We start from the raw sequence: 26,396 nt of genomic DNA, 5'->3' as shown, positions 1-26,396 counted from the left end.
CCGTGTGAGACTATGTATGACTGTGTGTGACTGTGTGTGTGTGTGACTGTGTGAGGCTGTGTATGACTGCGTATAACTGTGTGTGACTGTGTGTGACTGTGTGAGGCTGTGTATGACTCTGTGTGTGGGTGGTTCACCTTAATCACTGTTTATCTTTCTGTCTTCCTCCACCATGTTTGGTGCTAGATGTGGATGAGTGTCAGGACAACAATGGCGGGTGCCAGCAGATCTGTGTGAACACCATGGGCAGCTACGAGTGCCAGTGCAAGGAGGGCTTCTTTCTGAGCGACAACCAACACACCTGCATCCACCGCTCTGAAGGTCAGTCTGCTCTGTGTGTGTGTGTGTGATGCTTATTTATCCATGTAAAAAAGCTTCATCAGAGTTCTCTAATGAAGGACAGTTTGAGAAATGCTGACTTATCAGCCAAAATTGGTTAACTTCTGTGGCCCAATCCCATTTCTCTTTTCTATCCCTACCCCTTGTTTTTGAGTGTAACCCCTTAAAATCGTCGCCCTTCAAGCTACAGATATACAGCTCTGGAAAAAATTAAGAGACCACTTCAGTTTCTGAATCAGTTTCTCTGATTTTGCTATTTATAGGTTTATGTTTGAGTAAAATGAACATTGTTGTTTTATTCTATAAACTACAGACAACATTTCTCCCAAATTCCAAATAAAAATATTGTCATTTAGAGCATTTATTTACAGAAAATGAGAAATGGCTGAAATAACACAAAAGATGCAGAGCTTCTAGGCCTCAAATAATGCAAAGAAAAAAAGTTAATATTTATAAAGTTTTAAGAGTTCAGAAATCAATATTTGGTGGAATAACCCTGGTTTTTAATCACAGTTTTCATACATCTTGGCATCATGTTCTCTCCTCCACCAGTCTTACACACTGCTTTTGGATAATGTTATGTCTTTACTCCCAGTGCGAAAAATTCAAGCAGTTCAGCTTGGTTTGATGGCTTGCGATCATCCATCTTCCTCTTGATTATATTCCATAGATTTTCAATTGGGTAAAATCAGAGAAACTATAGCTATAGCAGTGGACTGCCTTAGAGTCTTACAAAGAGTGTAATTAGTCATGTTTAACTGAATAAAGAACAGGATAATTATATTAAAACACTCTTTTTCCATACTGAATAGTGTTTGAATTTGTTCATGTGTATCAAAATATCAAGATATATGTTGTGTATCGTGAAAATGGTTTTAAACATCTTGATACAGTATTTTTACCATATCAGCCGGACCAACAAGTTTATCTTTTCTTTTCTTCATTATGTTTTTCTAATTCATGGGTTCACATGAGTTTATCAGTCACTACCTGTATTAGCTGGTTAACATTGTTAGCACAAGGAGGGTTACCCAAAACATTATACGTACCTGTCGAATGGGAGGAAATACAGCTAATTCTCTGTCCAGTCTCATTGATTTGAGTTTATTATTCTCTCTATTTTAACCCTTGTGTGTGTCCCTTGTGGGACCCGTTTTCATTTTCCATCAAATGATACTAAAAAAATATTTTTTCTAACTCAAACTCATTGGCATTGGCTCATTTTTTGTGAAAAACATATATCAAAACACATTTTCGATAAACACACACTGTACATCCCCCCCCCCCCCCTTACACATTTATATTACATACAGTATGTTTGGCCAAGGGCTAATAAACATTGCTTCATTTGTAAATTTGAAACTAAACAAATTTTCTACTCATATCTTGAGTTTAATTCATTTTCTTTTACATTTTATTAAAAAACTAATAAAAAAAGAGTAGCACTTTTTGAAAGAAATGTAACATAAGAAAGGTAAAGGGCAAATATTAACCATGTAAGCTGTTTATATTGCTTACAATTTAGGTGAAGCAAGCATGTGTAAAGCATTTTAATGTAAAATTGCTTAATTTTGCTGAATTAAATACAAGTAACAAAGTAAACGAGTGACAAACATATGAACACCACACAAGGGTTAAAAAAGCTTTATTGCATCTTTCTAATTGTAACATTTTCAGGCAGCATATATTTTATGTGCAAAGTAAAAATACCCGCTGATGCAAGGTGGGCTTTTACATGATTACCCCATGCTTTTCTAACCAATGAGGGTAAAGAGATTCAAGGCATTGATTAGTGTACACACAGACAGGGCTGTGGTCCAGACAGCAGTTTTTCATACAGGTTTTCATCATGTAACTAATGAACAATTGCTGATGCCATATTATTATTATTATTATTATTATTTCACTGTCAGTCAACTAATAACTTTAAATTCAGAGTTGACCTTGATCTTGTTTTCTCGTGTTAATAAAGGCCGGATTTGGAACCTGTAATATTGTTTGCTATCCTGAGCTGAACTAACAGTCAGGGGTTGAGTGCTCTGACATGTGTTTCTTTGTCTGTGGGTGTCAAATGCTTGCAGACTGTGTGTGTGAGTGTGTGTGCAGTGAGTGAGGAGTGGGTATTCAGCTTAGTGTATGACATGTCTGTGTGTGTGTTCTACACATCTATCTACCTACATGTTTTGCCATTTTCTATCTGTCAGAGAGGTAAAAAACACAGAGAAGTGAAAAACACATTTATATTTAGATTGTTGCATTAGCCAGCGCAGGGCAAATAAAACCCTTACACACACACACACACACACACACACATACAGATACATGGAAGTGAGTGGGCTATGCTGTAATCATTTCTGTGATGTCACTCACAGACATGTGCGGAATGTGGAAAGCAGCTGACCTCTCCTTCATTTTTATTTCTCACAAGCAGCTCTAATTCTCCTCCTCTCTCTCTTTCTCTCTCTCTCTCTCTCTCTCTCTGTCTGACTGTTCCTCTGTCAAAATAGTGGGCTCAAGTTTTTCAGACTTGAGAGTTAAACAAGTTCACTACAATTTCAGTACAGTAATATATCAGAAAAATAAGTTCTCTTAATTTTTTTTTTTTTAGTATTATTGTAATAAATGTTGGCATTATGATAAAAAAGTGTGCTTTTCTTGTCATATATAGATTTGGACTGTTTATTGATAGCTGCACATTTGGAATACATATCATCGTACCAAAACTTTGCATTAGTTTATTAACAGTTTATTAGTAAGACTTGTATGCAGAACAAACGACCTCTAATAAGTATTGACATAAAGGGGCTGAATACTTTTGCTCATCTTATTTGATAAAAAAATCACTTAAAATCTCAATAAAATACATTTAAGTTTGTGGTTGTAAGGTGACACAATATGAAAAGATTCAAGGGGTATGAATACTTTTGCAAGCCACTGTAAATGAAGTAAAATGTGACTAAAAGAAGAGGAGGGAATATGTAGAGCTGGCCTGCAGTTGGAGAAAATAAGAGAAAGAAACAGAAATAGAAATATTCACTGTTTGCTTTTGGGAAGCCCATAACTCTGTGTGCATCTCTCTCTGACCATGTGCTCGATATTTTTACTTCAAAAGCAAAAACCTGGTGTGTGTGTGTGTGTGTGAGTGTGTGTGTGTGTGAGTGTGTGAGCATACACTGTGTGTATGTGCATTGACTCGAGTGTGTCAACAAGCTGTGTGTGTGTGTGTGTGTGTCTGTGTGTGTGTGTGTGTGTGTGTTGGGGGAGGGGCTACAAGAGAACAAGAGGTCTGTTTGTGGACAGTTTACTAATATCCAGTGATGACCCTGGACTGAATAACATACTACTACACACACACACACACACACACACACACACACACACACACACACACACACACACACTTTCTCTATCGCTCCCTCTTTCACACATCCTTTTACATCAACTCAAAATAGAAACAACAACTGTAGAATGAGTCATACATCATTTTCACAATTTGAAGACTTCCTTATGCTCTCATACACACACACACACACACACACATACATACATACACACAAATAAGAGACCACTTAAAAATGATGAGTTTCTTTGATTTTACCAAATTGAAAACCTCTGGAATATAATCAAGAGGAAGATGGATGATCACAAACCATCAAACCACCAAACTGAACTGCTTGAATTTCTGCACCAGGAGTAAAGCAGCATAAAGTGATCCAAAAGCAGTGTGTAAGACTGGTGGAGGAGAACATGATGCCAAGATGCATGAAAACTGTGATTAAAACCAGGGTTATTCCACCAAATATTGATTTCTGAACTCTTAAAACTTTATGAATATGAATCAGCCATTTATGATTTTCTGCATATAAATGCTCTAAATTACTATATTTTTATTTGGAGTTTGGGAGAAATGTTGTCTGTAGTTTATAGAATAAAACAACAATGTTCATTTCACTCAAACATAAACCTATAAATAGCAAAATCAGAGAAACTGATTCAAAAACTGAAGTGCTCTCTTTTTATTCTTCCAGAGTTGTATATATGTACACACACATATACACACATATGCACACCACTACACACTTACAGACCAATTACAGACAGGCCTTCTTTCACACGTTGGAACTCATCACCCCAAATGAACCTCTTACCTTCACTCATCACTTCCACTCATCGACCGTGTGTGTGTGTGTGTGTGTTTCTGTGTGTGTTAATGTATGTGTAACGCCGTATACGTGTTGGGTGTTTACAGTTCATCTCTCAGCACTGTTGGGTGTGTGTAAGAGTTGTGTGTGAGAGTGAGTGTGTGTCTTTGGCGCCGTGAGTCTGCTGTAGTAAAGTGAGGCTCTGTTAAAACTGCATGTTCTTTACACTTTTCAGCTTCTTTTAGGGAGGAGAGGCTTTTTACTAACATACCTGAAGTACTGTTTTACTAAAATGTCATTATACCCACATCTCAGATAGAACCAGAGAACCCAGACTCTTCTGTAGACTGAAGATAATTCTGTCTATAGCAGGGGTGTCCAAACTACGGCCCACAGGCCATTTGCGGCCTGTTTCCTTTTTTTGGAGCAGCCCGCAGTAAGTTGGCCCACTGTTAAGCAGGTTTTTATAATGTGAGATTCAAAGTTTGAACACTGGGTGTCAGAAACGGGCCAAAGAGTCTAAAAGCGGCGAAAGTGAAGTTGAAGCGCAGGAAAACGGGCCAAAGAGTCTAAAAGCGGAGAGAGTGTTTAGTTGTAGCAAAGAAAAACGGGCCAAAGAGTCTAAAAGTGGAGGGGGTGCGCAGTTGTAGCACAGAAAAACGGACCAAAGAGTCTAAAAGCGGAGAGGGTGCGCAGTTGTAGCACAGAAAAATGGGCCAAAGAGTCTAAAAGCGAAGAGGGTGCGCAGTTGTAGCAAAGAAAAACGGGCCAAAGAGTCTAAAAGCGGAGCGAGTGCGCAGTTGTAGCACAGAAAAATGTGCCAAAGAGTCTAAAAGCGAAGAGGGTGCGCAGTTGTAGCAAAGAAAAACGGGCCAAAGAGTCTAAAAGCGGAGAGAGTGCGCAGTTGTAGCGCAGAAAAGCGGGCCAAAGAGTCTAAAAGCGGAGAGGGTGTGCAGTTGTAAGTTAAAGCTGTTCTCCTCAAAAACTCAGGGCCATATCTTACACCCTGCACAAGCCGTGTCGTGATGCTTATTGCTATCTTACACTATGCAAACAGTTTTTCTCTTGTGCCTCTATTGTTTAAATAGCAAAAATATTTACGATTATATTGAATATCACCGATTGCTGTGGTGGTCTTGAAATGAGGTGTGTTCAGGTTGGTGGATTAGAATCCTGAATACAACAGTCAGATGTTGATTGCTATCTTGGCAATACAGGCGCGTTGCACCCTTAAGGCGATTGTACATGCCTGGACATGCAGCAGTGCACAAACCCTTCTTACATCAACAATAAATAGAATACTAAAAAAAATAACATTGTTCATAATGACCTGCTCACGCACCTACACACCTGAGAAGTGCAGAAGCACTATGCTGTTAAAATAGCAATTCGCCAAGTCAAAGCACACCTGGCTCTTAAAGAAAATGGTAAGTGACACGCTGATTGTTTTATTTTATGTTACACTCAAAACTCACCCATTATAAGAACATTCCCCTTTGTGTATTCCCCTTTATTAATTTAGATTTATTGTCATCTTTCCAGCCCTGAATTTCCTCCTTCCCAACTTTTCGTATTTGAGGTTAAACTAAACTACTGTTTAAATATTACATGTTAAAATAAAATTATATTGACCACTGTTAGCAGTTATTTGTATCTCCATCAGCCAGAAAGAAATCCTGTCAGGCTCTAAATAATTATAATAGTATAATAATCCCTTACTGCTCCATTAATACTGCTTTATTTCCATGGCCTCTTTTCTTTCTCTCTTTATGGCTTTGAAAGTTTTCCCGGCAAGGCTTTTTACTTATTGTCTAAATCATTCTTTAGTTCAGGCAGTTATAAACCAGACTTCTTCTTCACATGGCCCGTGGATGATGTTAACACTTTAGTATTAATCTACAATGCAGAACATTTTTTAAATAATAAAAAAACACTGAATTTATAGATTAATGCTAGTTAGTTGCTGCCAAATTCTGGCAAAACTGACTGTATTTCTCATTACTGATTGAGAGTAATCAGATTAGGCTGCATGTTTTCAAGTCATCAGCTCTTCCAAAAAAAAGTGAAATCTGATTTGGTCGTCTGCAATTTTAGCCTCTACGCCTCAAAGTTCAGCATTTTGCTATTCTGCTCACCACAGTTGTACAGATTTTAATTTCTTTTGTTTCAATAGCTTTTCTGTCAGCTCCAACCAGTCTGGTCATTCTCAGTTGACTGATTTCTATATTTCTAGATTTTTTTTTCCGTCTTTTTACACTATTCTGAACTCAACTAAAAAGTAAACTCTTGACATGGTTTTGCTGAAAATGGGTTGCGCTAGCTCTTTCACCACTCAGAGGTATTAACGGCCTGTAGCCTGCTGCTAACCCAAGCTAGCACTGATGGAGCATTACCCACTAACCACGCTAAGTGCTAGTTCTTTCAGCCTTCAAAGATGAGCATATCGGACTGTAGCCTACACATTTACCGTGTTAAAACAAGCTACATGGGACGAACCGCTAGTTAATATCACCCTGGCTTACCAAAACACTCAGGGTTCCTCAGTGTAGCACTGTCGGGCGGCATTAGCTGCTAATTGCTATCTAAGATTACTGGAAATAAACAGAAGCACTTTACGCAACTAAATAAACAGTTATCAGGAGAGAAATCTGTGTAGATTAACATCCAGCATTCATTTGAAAAAAAAGATTTTTTTTTTTTTAAGAATTACAGTTTTGTTTACTTAACTCAGCTTAGTTGAGCTTTACAGGTCTCACCACCTAATGACGAGACCTGCTAAAGTAGAAGAAGGAAAACATGGAGACACCCCTGTTCCTTACTAGTGTCGCGTAATGCACCTTATTATCCAGTGCGGAACAGAAAATAGACATTTATTGATAGTGCGCCTTCTAATTCTGTGCGCCTTATAGTGCGAAAAATACGGTAACAAAAAGAAAAAAACAGTGGACGAATGATGAACATCACATGGACGTCTCTGCTGGACGTGGAGTTTCTGGTGGAAATTGGAGACTGAACATTTGACAGGCTTTTAAATATGGCATTAGATGTCCCCACATGTTGTGAAAATAATATCCTTGTAAATTCTTCTCTCAGCTCAACCCCAGAAATCCTGGCAATTGTTGGCTGGTTGTAAATTGGGAATTTGGGTTTTTTCGCCATGCCGACAGCCAGTCTGCAGCTCCCACCGCCAGGAATGCCAGGAAGCACCAGCAGCATCTACAGCGGCCTCAGGGTTCAGCTTGTGGTACCTGAAATACGAATCTGTGCATCAGAGGGAGTTGTGTGTTATTGTGGGTAAATCTAATATCCATTCATAGTGACCATAGTGAAGTTCCTCTGGGTCTGCGGCACACCTCTCCACACTCTCTCTGTCCTTCTGTCTGTCTGTCTGTCTGTCTGATGGGGAAAATCGTTAATGCGTGGGCACACACCGGCGCCGCTGCTGCAGTTCCGAGCGTAGTGGAGAAACGCAGGCTGATGATTTATGAGCGCCAGAGTGGAAATGTAGAACTTGCATAACTGCACACACAGACACCTTTAAGCCCACACACCTTCTTTAGTCATGAACGCATGTGAGCTTCTCACAGGGATTTAACTGTTCTATATCATATTTTATACATTTTAACCATACTGTAATTTTCGCACTATAAGGTGCATTTAAAATCCTTTAATTTTCACAAAAATCATCAGTGCGCCCATAGACTGTGTACAGCTGGACAGAGCATCGTCTCTCAAAAGTGAAGCCACCACAGGTCGGACGCCCCCTGCTGTTCGGTTTCAGAAAGCTGTGTAACACCACCCATCCCCATAGGTTTCAATGGCAAAACAGAACAACTTTCAATCACGTTGTTTTCTAGTAAACTATAATTCTATCTCCTTTATTTAAATGCAGCAGCTAGTGTAACCTCTGCTTATGTTGTTAAATTTTTATATCCCCACAGAATTCGTTTTTAAAAACGTTATCCAGCTCTATTAAAAAAAGGTGTGGTTATTGTAAAAGGGCCGGTTATGGGTGGGACCATTAACAGACCGTCACCACGCTCTGCTCCACTCTGCAGCCTGTGACCTCGAGGCAGCCCTCAGGGGCGGGGTTATTTAAATGAGTAGGCTGTCTCTCCACAGTCTTTCTCCCTCCTCTGGTCTCTACTGCGCAGACTCGGGTTTCAGGAGGACCACCAACATGGTAGAAGATTTTGGCTTCATTTTCATTGAATGAATGGGAACGGCGACACGGCGTCCATCTTTTTTTTACAGTCTCTATGTGTGCCTTATATTCTGGTGCGCCTTATTTATACATTTTTCCAGTCAGGTATTAAGGAGCAGTAAAGCCTCTCTGCTGTAGTACAGCATTGTAAACTTATAAAGTTATAAAGTTTATCAAGTTATATGAGTTTTAGTTTAGTTTTCTAGCACTAAGATCCAGACTGGAGCAGTATTAGCATTAGCCATTAACCACGCTAAGGGTTGCCATTCTGAGGTGAGTATATTATTGGCCTGTAGCCTGCTGCTAACCCTGACTAGCACTGCTGGAGCAGCATTATCATTACCCGCTAACTGTGCTAGCTCTTTCGCCATTCAGAGATAAGTATTATCAGCCTGTAGTCTGCATGTTTATTGTGTTAAAACAAGCTACGTAAGAAGAACTGATAGCTGATAGCGTCCTGGCTTACCGAAACACCCAGGGTTCCTTAGTGTAGCACTATCAAGCAGCATTAGCCGCTAACTTCACCTAGCCTTAGTGTAAATCTTCAAATCTATGCTTACTGTGAAAAAACAGAGGCACATTACTCACCCAAATAAACAGTTTTTAGGAGAGATATATGTATAGATTAACATCCAGTGCTTATTTGACTTTTTTTTTTAAAGAATTACAGTTTTGTTTTCTTAATTTAGCTTAGCTTTAAAGGTTTCGCCACCCAGCCGTGAGACCTGTTCCTTATTTGGTGCACCTTATGTATGAAAAATAGAAAAAAGGGCTATTCTTGCCCTGGGCCCAATTATTCCAGGTAGGCTCTAGGCTTACTGCAACCATTATTAGGAAAACGCATAAAAGAATGAGTTGAATTGGGAGAAAATTGGTAAAAATCCACATTTACATAAAAGGCAGGAATGGAAAACCCAGTAGTGGCTGCTTTATGGTTCTGACATTAGTGTGAGGTTGTTTTCTGTGAGAGGTTTCCGGTGTTTGCTTATAGGGTTCAGCTTCGTGCTCGTATGTCCTCATTTGGTCAGTCAGAGAGCTGTCTCTCTCTCTCTCTCTCTCTCTCCGTGCCCCTCCTCTCTTGCTGTCTCACTGTCTCATTCTCTGACCTGCGTAGGAGGACAGGAGGAGAAGGATGTAGGGATGAAGAGAGGGAAAAACAAACAGCAGGACAAACAGCTGAGTGTGGTGATAGGAGCTCAGTGGGTTTATTTGGATTTTGTGGGGAAGCGGAGTAAAGCCACACACACACACACACACACACACAATGCTACAAAATGTAGTTTTATATAAACAGAGATGACCATGTGGGACATTCCAGGATTTTGGTACATTTCCTGTCCCACCACTTAAATTTCAAATGTACATATCCAAAATATCTAAATGACAATTTTTGGTGAAAAATGTACTTGTTATAAGACAAACTGTAAAATTTGGTGAAAAAATAAGCTCCTTAGATATTATTCAAAAGACCGAATACCTTTGGACCACCTAAAAAAAATGGCCGTTTTCTCTTGTCCCACTCATTGGGTGACCAACTCCTTTGGCAAATTTAACAATTAAAATAAGCTCTAAATAAATGACTTCCTCTTGTATATTGTTGATCTGCATCTCCTTTACTTATGAAACAACTTCTTTGGTCTACATTGTTTTTATGCTATTAAGTTATTTAGTCCCACAACATGCGCTCAACCCTGTTACCATAAGGAATTTTACCTGCAGAGAAAGAGTTAAAAATATTTGTCTACTGGCACAAAGGAAGTGACAAAGGAAGGACATTTTCTGCCCACATGGCAAGACCAAGAGTAAGTGCTCTAACAATTTACAAGTTGTGTGTGTCTCTCAGTGAACGCAACTCTGTTACTCATATTGTAAGACTAATAATGAGTATTTTTTTCTTTATATACTTATATAACCATGTTTGTCCTTGATCTTGTATACATAGCTAAATTTTACAGTTAGTATCTGTTCGTGGGGTAAACCGCAACTTAGCCTAGATTTGCAACCCTGTTACTCACAACCCTGTTACTGTACATTACCAAATATATTACATAATCTAATCTGAACTTCTAATCTACTCCTTACATTTTAAAAATTGCTTCATTACTCCTATTTCATTTCAGCTCGTTTCAATCTGATTCTGATTGGATGTAGAGAAGTATAAACCATATATACCATTCCGACACCCTATTGGTTAATACACAGTTTATCCATCACACCTGCACACGTCCCGCCCCACACTCCATCAAGAACATAGCAGACATATGTAGCCTAGTATGAAGATGTATGAAGGCTCAGTAATGAATGTAATATTTGTTATACCACACTTAGTTCCGACCCTGCAATGTGATTGGCTGAGAGGCGTTTTTATGAGTGCCGTTATCAGCCGGTAATGTACTGTAACCGAAGCTCTCCATGTATTACTCCGGCCACGTACAGGTAACCTAGCAACGATGCAGAGCTTACAAGCCAAACAGCGCTGCTACTGTACAAATAGAGCAGCAATGAAATGGAATTTTAACTTGCGGAGTGTTTTTATAACCAAACAGATCGTATTTTCTCGTCCTCTTTATTTCATAATCTTCAATATACAAAGATAATTGAACTGTGGTTTAATTGGAATAATACACTCAAGGTTTGTTCTGACAAAGTGACACTTAGCGAAAAGGTCATTATTAGCAATAACACACGAGAGGGACTGCTATACCGTGTAAAATTGGCCGCAGCATCGTGCCTACGACCGCAGCACAGCAGTGCCAATATTACACCTTAAAGCACAAACCTTGAATGTATCACTGCTCAATTAAAACATAATGACCAACTTTTCGCTAAGGGTCATTTCGTCAGCCGCATGACGTACGAGAGCAGCTTATTTGAACCTTCCTGGAGCTTTTGGTCGGAAAGGGTAGGTGGAAGAAGTTTGGCTAAACATACCCGCGGACAGCAGAGGTGTTGAGAAGAGCTGGCCACTGGAACTTTTACCACTGTCTTCCTCCATTTATAAATACAGAGCTCAAATATTAGCTCTAAGGGAGAAAACCTCTGCTCTGCTCTGCTCTGCTCTGCTCTGCTCTGCGGCCGCTGCTCGGCTTCTGTCTGTCCTTTCCTGAGGATAAACAAAACTGCTCTCTTTTTTATTCCGGGGTGAAATATTTTTAGCTGTGTGCGAGTGAGTCAGGGGTATATGAGTGTGTTTTTGCCTTGACTTTGGCAGGTAGGAAGGTTGGTCGTTGTTTTTGTTTTTCTCACGTTTGCTGTCTCTCTCTCTCTCTCTTGCTGTCTCTCTCTCTCTCTTTTTTCCTCTCACTCTATCCTTCTCTGTGACACACTTTCTCATTTCCGGCATCAATGTCTTGCTGTCTTCATTAAAGTACCAGCAGCTGGCTTGTGTCCTCAGACTTTGTAAGACTGTGAGTGTGTGTGTGAGTGTTTGAGAGAGAGAATCAGTATTAAAGTCACATTGCCTTTATAAACTTCCAGCTTGAGACACACACACACACAGACACACACAGACACACACCTACCCACAATCATTTGTCCACTATTGTTGTGATTGACATCATAAAGGTTCAGTGGACCAGTTGCAGAACGTTCAGAACTTTGAATTTTATTTTGTGTGTGTTGTGTGACTGTGACTATGTGTGTGTGTGTGTGTGTATATGTATATATATGTGTGTGTAACTGAGAGAGAGAGAGAGAGAGAGAAAGCGCTTAATATAGCCAGAGTGCACAAGAGAGTGAGAGTAAAAGAGAGAGAGAGAGAGAGAGAGAGAGAAATGTTTGTGTTTAAAGAAGAGATTGGGGAGGGTTATTAGAAAAGCTGGTTTTCAGTTGAAGGACATCAATGGCTGCTGCTGAAAAAAGAGCCTCATTGAAATTCATGGCTTAGTACCTATAGCATTGTGTGTTTAGAGAGAGAGAGGCTGACAGATTTCAATTAAAATGGCATTTACAAAAGGATGGATGGGAAAGAGGAGGTCTTTTGTGTGTGTGTATGTGTGCGCGTGTGTGGGTGTGTGTTTTATATTCAGGCTCTATGCTTGTTACATAAGAACAGAAGAGTTCCTCTTATTTTACCTTCAAACTTTATCGAAAGTGACTTTGTGTGATGTAGCGATTGTCCCTCTTGCTACCTGTCTTTTGTATTTTACAGACATTTTCCACACAGTCTGTCTTTTTAAAAAATATTTTCTGATGTTAAAATATATATTTACAGCCATATTATTTTACCTTATAATAAAACACACTGATTTTCCTATTACAGAGAACTCACTGTACTTTATTCCCCCTACATTGTAAATGAATATTGAAGTGACCCACACTATGAAGGAACACATAAGGAATTTTAGGGTAACACTTTATAATACTGTTCCATAGTTAATAGGTAACTAAGCAGGAACTAAGCAGTAACTAATTAATAGTGCTGCATTAACACCTAAATATTTTCTATTAACTACCAGGGAGTACTGAATAATTACTCAGTAGATAGTACTGAACTAATGATTATAGTAGTTCACTATTAACTCCACAATAATTACTGAGACTTACATATCTCCCAGAGAACTACTTACTAATTATGTCTCCTTTATAATAACTATTCATTAATTACTGCTCAAATCAACATTAACTACACTGTAAAAAATGTCCATAGAATTTACGGTGAAAAACTGTCAAACCATGACAGTAAAAGACTGTAAACGCTAAAAAGGCTAAATACTGTTTCGGTAACAACAAAATACCGTAAATTCATTTTCTCTGGAAAAAATACATTATTTCAATGTAAAATTCTCTTGCACTGTGTTTATAACAGAAATTTTCCGTATTTTTGGATAACTGGTAAAACCGTAATTTCTACATTATTTTTTGGTGAATAATACATTTTTTCTTTGTTAAATATACAAGCCATTATTACATTTCCGTATTATTTAGATAACAGCCAAAACCGTAATTTCTACATTCATTTTTTGTGAATAATACATGTTTTTACTGTAAAATATACAAGTCAGTATTACATTTCCGTATTTTTATTAAACAAGCAAAACTGTATTTTCTACATTCATGTTTTGTGAATAATACATGTTTTTACTGTTAAATATACAAGCCATTATTACATTTCCGTATTTTTACTCAACAGGCAAAACCGTAATTTCTACATTCATTTTTTGTGATTAATATTTTTTTTACTGTTAAATACACAAGCCATTAATAAATTTCCATATTATTTGGATAACGGCTAAAACTGTAATTTCTACATTTATTTGTCATGAATAATATTCTTTTCACCATTGAATACTGTAAAAAATGTCTGTGAAAATTACAGTGAAAAACTGTGAAATGGCAACAGAAATAAACCGTAAAGCAAGAACTAGCTTATTGTTGTAGAATAAACATTGAATTACCATAAATTAAAAAACTGACATGGCAATGGTAATAGATTGTAATATTAAAAACAGCATATTACTGTATAATCACTGAGAAAAAAATGTAAAATTTACAGTAAAATACTGGCAGCTGTGGTTGCCAGAATTTCACCGTAAAATAAACGGTTGCCAAGAATTGTACTGTAATATCTTCTACATGGCAACCGTTTATTTTACAGTAAAATTCTGGCAACCACAGCTGCCAGTATTTCACCGTAAAATAAACAGTTGCAAATGTATAAGATATTACAGTTTAATTCTTGTCAACAGTAAATTTCATATTCATAAACCGTTTTGTTTACAGTATATTCTTGTGAAAAAAAGTATATTACATTGAAGGAGAAGGATATTATTAGGGCATTGTATATAATGAGTTTGTTTGCTCCTGGATTTTATTGATATCGGCAGGGTCTGAATGGGATGTAACACAGCTGTCTATGGGGCGTGGTTATGTTAATTAGATGTTTAGTTTAGAGAAGTCACCATGATGTAGTTTCATAGCGGTTTTATCCACCTGCCTGGGTTTTACACTATGAGTATATAAGTGATTTTACTCTCCGAGCACATCTCTGTGCTGTAAGTGAGCAGTAGTCCAGTTAATGAAATGATTTTGATAAAGATCATGCTGTTTAAAACTGTATGTTGTTAACAACACATGTTTACAGCGAGAATCAAAATTATTGCACAACCACACAGGGGCGTAGCAGCAAATTCTGGGCCCTGTACACCCTCTATGTTAATGGGCCCCTATCCATGCCAGTAAACAAAGGAAAGTGAGCGAAAAAAAAATCAGGATTTTCATGGGCCCCTCTCCCTACTCGGGCCCTGGGTAGTCAGGTCCACTTTTCCCCCCACTACCACGCCCATGCAACCACATACCAAGTGTTTTAACAAAAATTGACCATAAAATAGGACAATAAATGCTGTGGAATGGATAGTTTTTCACTTAAAAAGCAACAGGGTTACGTTGTGAATTGTTCAGCTATACCATGAGTTTATACACAATTTCACCGTTATTTTAACAGTAACTCCTCTTTATTGGTACATTTTCAAACTGTTGTTTTTACAAGTGTTAAAATACCTTACTGTAAAGCCATATACAATATCACTGTATTTTTTACGGTAAAAAATGGCAACCACAGCTGCCAATTTTTCACCGTAAATTTGACAAGAATTTTTTTTACAGTAGGCTTTTTACAATGTAATATACTTTTTTTTACAAGAATATACTGTAAACAAAACGGTTTATGAATGTGAAATTTACTGTTGAAAAGAATTAAACTGTAATATCTTATACATTTACAACTGTTTATTTTACGGTGAAATACTGGCAGCTGTGGTTGCCAGAATTTTACCGTAAAATAAACGGTTGCCATGTAAAAGATATTACAGTATAATTCTTGGCAACTGTTTATTTTACGGTAAAATTCTGGCAACCACAGCTGCCAGTATTTTACCGTAAATTTTACGGTGTTTTTTTTTTACAGTGATACTGAAAACCCTTACATGCCACCTGGGGAACTATAGATCTAACTCAGTCTACACAAACAATTATTTAATCAGTGGTGATATTAAAGGCATATTTGAAGCCAGTGACACCATTTGTAGTAGTAGTGACATTAATTACCTTATTATCAACATTATCTTCCAAATATTAGCAACATATAGTAAAAAACTACAGTGTGTTGTAATGCTTAAACTTTATAACTTAATATTATTACATAGTAGACATTTGTTTTAACGGTCACTGCTTTAATTTTAAGCACCAACCTTATAAACGTTCATCTTCAGCCTTGCAGTCTCACAGACTTTTATTAGGGTAATTACGGTAATTCCACAGCGCCGGACCGCTAGCCTCTATCAGTGTGTTTATCTGCTGCTGCAGGTTATTCTATCAGTGGTGATATTAAAGTCAGTGACACCACTTATCATATATTAACCTTACTTACCTTAGTATGCTCAATATCTTCCAAATGTTAGACACACTGAAATGTGCAGTAGTCTGCTTAACCCCCATTTTTGTAATGTTCTGTCAGTGTGTTACAGGTGTTTATTCTAAACCTGTGCTCTTCTTCAGTCCTCCTGGAGATGTGCTCAGTAGAAGTGATGGCTCACATACAGCTTTACTCTAGGTTGTGTCCTACATCCTTATTCTGGAGGAATTCATGTTTAAATGAATAAATATTTGTGTTAGATAACGGACTAGGCATCCCTGTGTTCTTCATAGATAATTAATAAGGGGTCCCTGTCTTCTTTTTTCGGGAGTTAACAGCAGCACATGGTAACCCATTACTAATGACTGAGGAGTTACTGTGTTCTTCTTTAGCAGTTACTGCAAATCATACCACAGTATTATAAAGTGAGAAAAATGGTAACTAATTACTGAGGAGTTACTGTGTTCTTCTTTAGGAGTTACTGCAAATCATACCACAGTATTATAAAGTGAGAAACATGGTAACTAATTACTAATGACTGAGCAGTTACTGTGTTCTTCTTTAGGAGTTACTGCAAATCATACCACAGTATTATAAAGTGAGAAACATGGTAACTAATGACTAATGACTGAGGAGTTACTGTGTTCTTCTTTAGGAGTTACGGCAGATCATGTCACAGTATTATAAAGGGAAATATACATTAATAATAATAATAATAATAATAATAATAATAACACATTTAACCTAGCTTACTAACACACACATTTAACCTAGTTAACTAACACACACACATTTAAACTAGCTAACACAATTAACCTACCTAACACACACACATTTCCCCTAGCTAACTTAGCTTGCTAACTAACACACATATAACCTAGCTAACTAACACACACGCATTTAACTTGCTAACACACACATAACCTAGCTAACTAACCCACACATAAATGTTAACTTAGCTAGCAAACGAACACACATAACTTAGCTAACTAACACACATTTAAACTAGCTAACTAACACACACATAACCTAGCTAACTTAGCTAGCTAACACACATCCTAAAGCTGTTTAACAACCCACAAAGTCCTCCTCTGATCCGGGGGTAAAATAAGCTGTAAAAGATCTCAATATCTTGATTACTAGTTTATTTTCAATCAAATACAGAAATATGAAAGCAGCAGTCTCTCCTCCAGCAGCAGCAGCAGCAGCACAGCAGAGAATTTACACGAAGGACCTGGAGAGCTGCGTCCGCTGTGAAATTACCGTAATTACCCTAATAATGCGCAGAGAAAAAAAAAACTCTGTGAGACTGCAAACGCTGAAGATACACTTTTATAAGGCTGATACCTAATAATAAAGCAATGATTGTTACATTATTACTGTCTTACAGTCATTAGAGTCTTAGGTGCCTTCTGGAGAACTTTCATCAATGTCTTCTATGCAATAATATTACGTTATAATGTTGTTTTTTTCTTCCAAAAATGATGGTTAAGCAGAGTAATACACACTAAGTATTTTACTATATGTTGCTAATATTTGGAAGGAACTGAGGATAATAAGGTAATTAAGGTTACCACTACTACAAATGGTGTCACTTGCTTAATTCAAAAATGCTTTCAATTAATATGCATTTAACTCAAATATGCCTGATTTAGATCTATAGATCCAGGTGGGATGTAACGGTTTTCAGTAATTAATGTTGATTTGAGCAGAAATTAATGAATAGTTATTATAAAGGAGACATAATTAGTAAGTAGTTCTCTGGGAGATATGTAAGTCTCAGTAATTATTGTGGAGTTAATAGTGAACTACTATAATCATTAGTTCAGTACTATCTACTGAGTAATTATTCAGTACTCCCTGGTAGTTAATAGAAAATATTTAGGTGTTAATGCAGCACTATTAATTAGTTACTGCTTAGTTCCTGCTTAGTTACCTATTAACTATGGAACAGTATTATAAAGTGTTACCGAATTTTAGTGTTAAACTAAAATACTCTGTGAAGAATTTAGATGCTTTTATCTGGGAAGCTGTTTGTTAACTTGTGGTTTCTGAGGCTGGTAACTCTGATGAACGTATCCTGTACAACAGAGGAAACTCTCGCTCTTCCATTCCTGGGGTGGTCCTGATGAGTGCCAGTTTAATCATATTGTTTTTGATGTTCTTTCCGACTGTACTTTTCGGATATTTTTAGATTGACTGACCTTCATTCTTTAAAGCCTTTTTTCTTTATTTAGTTGAGTAGTTCTTGCTTCTCATAATCTAGATTAGAAAATTACTCAAATATTCACTATTCACTGTATACCTGTAACTCTACCTCTTCACTACTTTACAAATGATGCTCTCAAACACTTTATTAAGAGACAAGGCACAGCTCATAAAGCTGAAAGAGAAAACGGCAAGGTATGCATAGCTGTCATCTAAGCAAGATGAGCTAGTTTGAAGAATCTAAAATATAAAACATACTCTAGTTTGTTTAACTTTTTAAAAACTTAATGAAACACCACTGAGTTTACAGTGTGTCCAAACTTTTGACTGGTACAGTTTAAAAGTGTCAAAGTTATATATACATCAAGGAAAAAACATAGTTATGTGAAGAGACGTGCTGCTGTTCAGTATCAACAACATCTTACTTTCCAGCTCTATTTTGATAATGTTTTTTTTTTTAAATGCAATAAATACAGTAAAATACAATACTTTACAGGTTTATATTTAGTATTTAGTAATTTGTTGTTTGTTTCTACTGTGTTGTGTAACTGCTACTGAGTCTATCTATCTATCTATCTATCTATCTATCTATCTATCTATCTATCTATCTATCTATCTATCTATCTATCTATCTATCTCCCATGTAGCTTGTTTTAACACAGCAAAGACGCAGACTACAGTCTAATATACTCACCTCTGAATGGAGAAAGAGCTAGCCCTGCTAATTAGCAGCTAATGCTAATACTGCTCCAGCCTTGGTGCTGGAGAAACTTCACTGAAAACTCACCCTTATAACGCTGCACTTCAGTGGAGTGGCTTTACTGCTCCTAAATACCTGACTGGTAGAATTCATACATTCATTCACTGGATTATAAGACAACCTGTCGATTTTTGGGAAAATGTAAGGATTTTAAGTGCAAAAAATATGGTACATCAGTCTAGAGACATTCAGTTCACTCTTTAATGTGTGCAGAGAAAAGCTGCGGTCAGCCTGGGTGTAATTGTTGTGTAAATTGTAATACATGAGGCTTTGAAAAGAGCTTCCGTTTGATATTGTACTTGAGCCTTTTGAACGTCTGATTTGGAAAAACTTCTTTTAAGTGGTGGGTTTACGGGCAACTGCACATAAGGACACACATACACACACACACACACACACTCTTTCTGTCAGGCATACAGGCAGCTGGTGAACTGGTGGTGGTGATCCGGTTCTCTGTGTGTTTCTGAGCTCTGGTGCTCTTGGTTTGTTTCAGAGAGCAGGCCGGCTGACGGAGGAGATGATTGTTTGGGTTGAGGGAGAAAATGCTCTCCTGGGCTGGAATAACAGGGCTGTGATATGTTTGGAGCGAGGCAGTGAGGCAGCACTTCTTATCAGAGTCACTGGCTCTCAAGCTCCCCAGCCTTTCAGCACCCCTGAACTCCCTGACATCTGCAGTCAAAACACGGGCCAGGCTTCACCTCACACACATATTAACTTTCCTCTAAACCTACGCCTTCTTTTCCCCATCACTTTCTCCTTTCTCATCACTTCTGTAACCTCTTTTTCTGAGGTTTCTTTCCTTTGCAGTAGCGATGCACTTAAATTATAATTATTTTTTGTCTTAAAACGAAACACAACAAAATGAAACGTTAGGCTAAAGACTGTTTTTGACAAAAATGTAACACTTAACGTATTTTTGTGAACAACTTTTTGTGTATTCAGAAATGAGCATTGGGACATTGGTTAAGTAGAAACAGTAGATAATAATGTAACACACAAATGTACTCAATAGTATACATAATATCATACCACAGTAAGTTCTGACCCTGCAATGTGATTGGTTGAGAGGCGTTCTACGAGTGCCATTATCAGCCGGTAATGCACTGTAACCGAAGCTCTCCATGTATTACTCCGCTACATACAGGTAACCTAGCATCGATGCAGCGCTTACAAGCCAAACAGCACAGCTACAAACAGAACAGCAATGGAACCTCAGCCAGCATGTGTATATTATGTTCAGTTCCGTCAGCAGCTCACCTGATTTACCAAATTTATCAGTAATTTACCAAACCAGGTGTTGATTAATAGGATGAAAACTTGAAAATAACTCTATTAAAAATCTATTGGCAAATATTTTTTTGGTTGTCAAATATTCAGTGCATCCCTACTTTTTGCAGTTCAGAAGAGCTGGGTTCATTTGAAACCTGATGAAATCCGTTGAGTACGGCACATGTGTTAAAATAATAGCAGAGACGGCCCGGGTCTTATGATTGGAGAGCTAAGGTGAAGGTTTCACCTCCTCCCTCAGTCAATCCCTCTTTTGTGGAGCGCTCCTGGTGCGCCGCGCTGACGGATGGAGGGTCGGCTCAGTGTTTGGTGATTCAGCAGAGCGGAGCAGCGTTCCCCTCTCCTCTCTCCCGCCAGTTTATTTGACTTCTCTGCAGTTTGAGCAGAGAGCCCAGATGACATTTTAGCCTCGTGCTCGCTCCTTCAAATAAATCTGCTGGTGAAACGGCGCGCTTGCTTTGGACCAGCGCAGCTCTGTGAGGCGCCAGTTCAGGTCACCTGGTGAAAGTTCGATTAAATCTTGATCTGGACTGTAAATCACAACGGTTCTGCAGTAGTGAGGCCATCTGGCCTGTACTGAAAATAATGATGAGTAAAATTTACTTTAAAAAAGTTTTTTTTTAAAGTAAATTTAATTTCAGATACATTTAAGAACTTCAACTCAGTTTTAAGACTTAAATGTTACACAGAGTATATAAGTGAACTGAACTTCAGTCAATCCTTTCTTTTAGTAAACTTTACTTCATTTATTTTTACTGAATCAATCCTTTCTTTTAGTAAACTTTACTTAGTTTCTGCATACAATATTACCTAATTACAATTACTTCATTTATACAATATAACTTAAATAATTTATGATACATAATATATTATAATTCCTGAAATTTTAATATTTTTAGTTAAAACATATTCAAATATTTACATAAACAGACCAAATCTCACTGTCTCAGCACATGGATGGCATGTTTAGTATATTAAAAATAATTTATTACATGCCATCCATGTGTTGACACAATGTAATATGTGTGTTTTAACTAAAAGTAGGTAATATTGTATGCAGAAATGAAGTAAAGTTTACTAAAAGAAAGGATTGGTTCAGTAAAAATAAATGAAGTAAAATTTACTAAAAGAAAGGATTGACTGAAGTTCAGTTCACTTATTTACTCTGTGTAACTCTATCTATTTAAATCTTGAAACAGAGTTGAATTTACTTAAATTTATCTGAAATTAAATTTACTTAAAAAAAGCAAATGAGCAGAAAGTTGCGAAACTTTTTTTTAAATTAAATTTTACTCAGCATTTTTTTCGGTGTGTATAAATAAGGTGATTATAAAATGATCTGGCAACCACAGGCCGGTTCTATGGAGTGAACGTCTTGTGCTGTCAGTCTTGTTGTACAGGAATGCGTACAATAGTTTTACATAGCCCTGCATTTGTGCGCACACACACACACACACACTCCTAAACACACACACACACACACACACACTTCTACACACTCACACACACTCCAGTGCTGTTGGGGTGAAGCAGGGCATTCCTCTTTGCCTGCTAAGTGCTTAATGGCCCTCTGAAGGGTGGTGAAGGCATGATAATTAGACACATCAAGGCACCCTCACTACTGCCCATATGAAAAGCAGCACCCCACCTCCTCCACCACCCCCCCCCCCCCCTCCCCCAGCATCCTGAGAACCGCACTTCTGAAGAGTCTCCGCTCGCAGAACAAGGATGCAGGACGCCGTGGCGTTTCCACAGAGACCTGCTTTTGTGTACACACATTCTCGCCTCATTGTCCGCCCATCGCCAGAGCTTCAGGATGACCAGGACGCCCATTAAAGGCAGACAAGTACCTCTTTCTGCCTTCACCCCTTCACCTCCTCCATGTTACTCTTTCATGTTGCCATTTTTTCAGTGCTGGAAAGGAGGCTGTGTTAGATAACTGTGCTCTACACTGTCTACACTCTTTAGATGGGTTTGGGTTGGTTTGATTCAGGCTGTAGAACTTGATGAATCTACAGTTCTTCAGTTGTTTTACTTTGTATACTACTGTGAATCATCCTTGCATCTTTATTTAAAATGTTTTTACATAATTCGAAGCATTATATTTTGTTTGCAAATCATAATAAATGGGACAAAGTTCATTTACATTTTACACTGCATCACAGTAAAATGCCAGTGATGACATATACTGTAATAAAAGGCAACTTAAGGTCCTGCATAATCAATCTGATGGCAAGCAAGGGTACACTGGTATGTACAATCATATAAAACATGCAGAAACATTGGTTAGAAAGTGTGCTGTGTCAGTTTTTTAAAGAGCCTCAGTTTGTGTTGTGTCTGTTCAGGAAGTGCATGGCAGATTTTAAGGCCTAAATGTTGAGTTATTATCCTATTATCCTAATTCTCTTTGCAGTTGCATCCTTTTAACAGATTATTATTCCCTCAATTAATATAAACGAATAGTGCTGCCAATGCCACTAACAGCAACACAACCCCAATGCATAATTAGTCCAGACACATACTTTACAGCTGGAAAGGTGTTATCATTAAATGCTGCTCCTATACTTCTCTAAATGTACCCTTTCTGATTGTGTCTACTTTGGTTTATTTCAGATCAGAATAATTTAAGTTTTGTTCTGTCATTCTGATGATGTATCGGGTGCTTGAAGGGTTTCCCAATTCTTAGGGGGAGAGTTACACTCAAAAACAAGTAATAGGGGTAAGTGGTATAGACAAGGATTGGGCCTTAATATGAACATTTGCAAGAAGATAATTTGCAGATATTTTCTGATCTAAACTATGATGTGATGATTGCGTTGGAATGCTAAAGTTCAGTAACCTAGCTGCTGCTGCTGCTGCTGCTGCTGGTTTACTAGTTAACTTTAGGGCTTATTTTATTGTATGTTTTCAGAAAAGGGAGAAGATGGTGAAGAAATTAATTATTATTGTCCATTCCTTAATTCCTCTGTGATGGGAAGCTGAAATCAGCATTGATTAGCTGTTATTTTATCATTATTGACTTTATTTTTCTTTTCTGCCTTAAATGCTGCAGCCCCTGTCACCTATGGCCAGGGTGCAACATATGGCCTGAAATGTGGAATACGGCTGTCTAGAGACACAGGTTTTTTTTGTATTAATATTTTAGTATTATTAACCCAACTAATACCCAATAGAATTGAAATATTTCTGCTTTTTTCACATGAGTTCCATTAAAACTTTACTGTAGGTGGAGAATAGTAGTCTTAGAAATACATAGAGATGAAGAGAGAGCAAGAAAAAGCTCTGGAACAAAAAAAAAGGGGGAGGGAGACAAACGAGTGCGCAGACACAAAAGGTTGGGAGTATTTGGACGTGATATTTAAGCAGACTGTTTTTTTTTTGGTGGGGATCCGCGGGTCAGCGGTAATGTCAGTCCTCTTTCTGTGTGTATAAAGAGCGCTGTGGCAGAAACATTAAGCTAATTTACACCTCTCATAAAAATCACACGTCCATCACCAGGAGGCTGCAGGAGGATTGTTTGTAGTGGAGTACACGTCTTTTAGCTGTAAATTAACATCCCCCTCTTTCCCTCTCTCTCTCTCTCTCTCTCACTCTCTCTCTCTTTCTCTTTCCCTGCAGACGGGATGAACTGCATGAATAAAGATCATGGCTGCGCGCACATCTGCAGGGAGACTCCTAAAGGTGGCGTGTCGTGTGAGTGCCGGCCGGGGTTCGAACTGGCGGAGAACCAGCAGGACTGCAGATGTACGTACCTCACCGTTTCACCAGAAAAATACACCAGTAACACACTCTGCATTCAGTCTCAGTCTTTTCCAAGGACTTGGTCAGTTTTTGGCAAAGTTATGGTCTTTAGATCAGGCTGATGAGACAGGATAGATCATTTATTTTATGTGGGAAAACCTTGTTGTAGAAGAAAATACAACATTTATGTGTGAAGCTCTGCAGACTTGGCATTACATAGCATCTACATAACATCTTAAAAGGGTTTAATATTTATAGAATTTATATTTATAGTGACAAAATGTGGTATATTTTGCCTTATAATAGCCTTTTATTCATACACCACAGAGACCTAAATTAAATAAATGAAAATGTCGTACTGAATCATTTTTATTCCAAACTTAAAAATGACTTGTGATGTGATAAACATTCCGCTATTATTTTAATGCACTTTAAATGACTATATCACGTCATTAGAGTTGTAAGAGTCATAGAGTCAGCATTTCCCAGCAATTCAAAGTTTTTTAAACTCACATGAACAGAGCAGTGCATTTGAATTTTAATAAACTTTAGTTTATTAAAAACACAATACAGGCATAACCCTTTTGGCTGCCCTAAAGTGTTTATATTGTTATGCGGGCTAAACAGTTTATTAACAAAGGGATTAGACTTACAGAAAAAGCTCATACACAATGAATCCAAACAGCTAAAAGGCTAAGCAAACATTTTTGCTATACAAAAATAGATTCGGCAACAGTAAACAAACAATGGAAAGAGAAGGCAAAAGAGTAGTCAAAAAAAACAAAAAGGGTCAGTAACAATAAAAAAAAAAACGCCTAGTAGAAGAGCTAGAGGACTTAATTAAATTATCTGTTGAGGGAACAATAGAAACAGAGTGGTATTCCTACAAGACAAACCAGGTGTGTGCAATCAGAAGCTCGGAGAGCAAGAGCAGCGTAGCCCCATGTGATCAGCAGAGTCAGGGAAGTCCAGTGAGAGCATGCTGGGAATTGGAGTCTTTGTTGCTAAGCTGAGCATCCAGAGCAGGCAGTCTGACAGCATCAGGACTAACACATATATATACAAACGTCACTTTAAACTTACTTAGAATAAAATACATTACTTTAATACATCCATGCCAGAACTAGCTAATTTAAATATAGGAATTGAGTAAATTAAAAACATTTTATTTATTTGAGACTGTTCAGCACATTAAATCACATAAATCCAAAGTAAAATCATTTTTTATCATTTTTTACATTGTAAATGTAATATTGGAGACTATATTAAAGTTATCCCAGATACCAAGTATACGTTGTCTCAACATTGGCTCAACCTCATTGTTTACTTTGGCATAATGTTGGCCAATCACGTTGGTCCAATGTCATTTTGGCCAGTGGGCCTACGTTGGTCTGACATTGGGTGTCAACCAATGTTTGACGTTGGGCCTACGTTGCTCTGGCGTTGGGTGTCAACCATTGTTTGACTTTGGGCCTACATTGGTCTGATGTTGGGTGTCAACCAATTTTTGACATTGGGCCTACGTTGCTCTGACATTGGGTGTCAACCAGTGTTCGACATTGGGCCTAAGTTGCTCTGGCATTGGGTGTCAACCAATGTTTGACATTGGGCCTACGTTGCCCTGGCCTTGGGTGTCAACCAATGTTTGACTTTTGGCCTACATTGGTCTGACGTTGGGTGTCAACCAATGTTTGACATTGGGCCTACGTTGCCCTGGCGTTGGGTGTCAACCAATGTTTGACATTGGGCCTACGTTGCTCTGGCGTTGGGTGTCAACCAATGTTTGACTTTGGGACTACGTTGCTCTGGCATTGGGTGTCAACCAATGTTTGATGTTGCGCCTACATTGGTCTGTTGTTGGGTGTCAACCAATGATTGACGTTAGGCCTACGTTACTCGGGCGTTGGGTGTCAACCAATGTTTGACATTGGGCCTACGTTGCTCTGGCATTGGGTGTCAACCAATGTTTGACGTTGGGCCTACGTTGCTCTGGCCTTGGGTGTCAACCAATGTTTGACTTTTGGCTTACGTTGCTCTGGCGTTGGGTGTCAAACAATGTTTGACATTGGGCCTACGTTGCTCTGGCATTGGGTGTCAACAAATGTTTGACATTGGGCCTACGTTGCTCTGGCATTGGGTGTCAACCAATGTTTGACATTGGGCCTACGTTGCTCTGGCATTGGGTGTCAACCAATGTTTGACGTTGGGCCTACGTTTTTTTCTGGCGTTGGGTGTCAACCAATGTTTGACATTGGGCCTATGTTGCCCTGGCCTTTGGTTGTCAACCAATGTTTGACTTTGGACCTACGTTGGTCTTATGTTGGGTGTCAACCAATGTTGGGCCTACGTTGCCCTGGCCTTTGG

At 38.1% G+C, this 26,396-nt stretch overlaps 2 protein-coding genes across 3 annotated transcripts in view; one reads left to right on the top strand and one right to left on the bottom strand.

Annotated features, from left to right (window-relative positions):
* sult4a1 (sulfotransferase family 4A, member 1) overlaps positions 1 to 26,396 on the bottom strand; it is a 282,375-nt gene that overhangs the window by 44,712 nt on the left and 211,267 nt on the right. The window lies entirely within an intron of this gene.
* Positions 1 to 26,396, top strand: part of scube1 (signal peptide, CUB domain, EGF-like 1) — a 123,730-nt gene that overhangs the window by 39,109 nt on the left and 58,225 nt on the right. For both annotated transcript variants that reach the window (XM_022671821.2, XM_022671820.2), the window contains exons 4-5: positions 187 to 321; positions 23,910 to 24,035. In XM_022671821.2, the coding sequence (XP_022527542.1) occupies positions 187 to 321; positions 23,910 to 24,035 (261 nt within the window). The remainder of the gene's footprint in view (positions 1 to 186; positions 322 to 23,909; positions 24,036 to 26,396) is intronic.

Source organism: Astyanax mexicanus, chromosome 2 (assembly GCF_023375975.1).
Source record: "Astyanax mexicanus isolate ESR-SI-001 chromosome 2, AstMex3_surface, whole genome shotgun sequence".
Classification (NCBI taxonomy): domain Eukaryota; kingdom Metazoa; phylum Chordata; class Actinopteri; order Characiformes; family Acestrorhamphidae; genus Astyanax; species Astyanax mexicanus.
The sequence above is the reverse complement of the archived record's forward strand: the minus strand, read 5'-3'. Positions and strand labels throughout refer to the sequence as shown.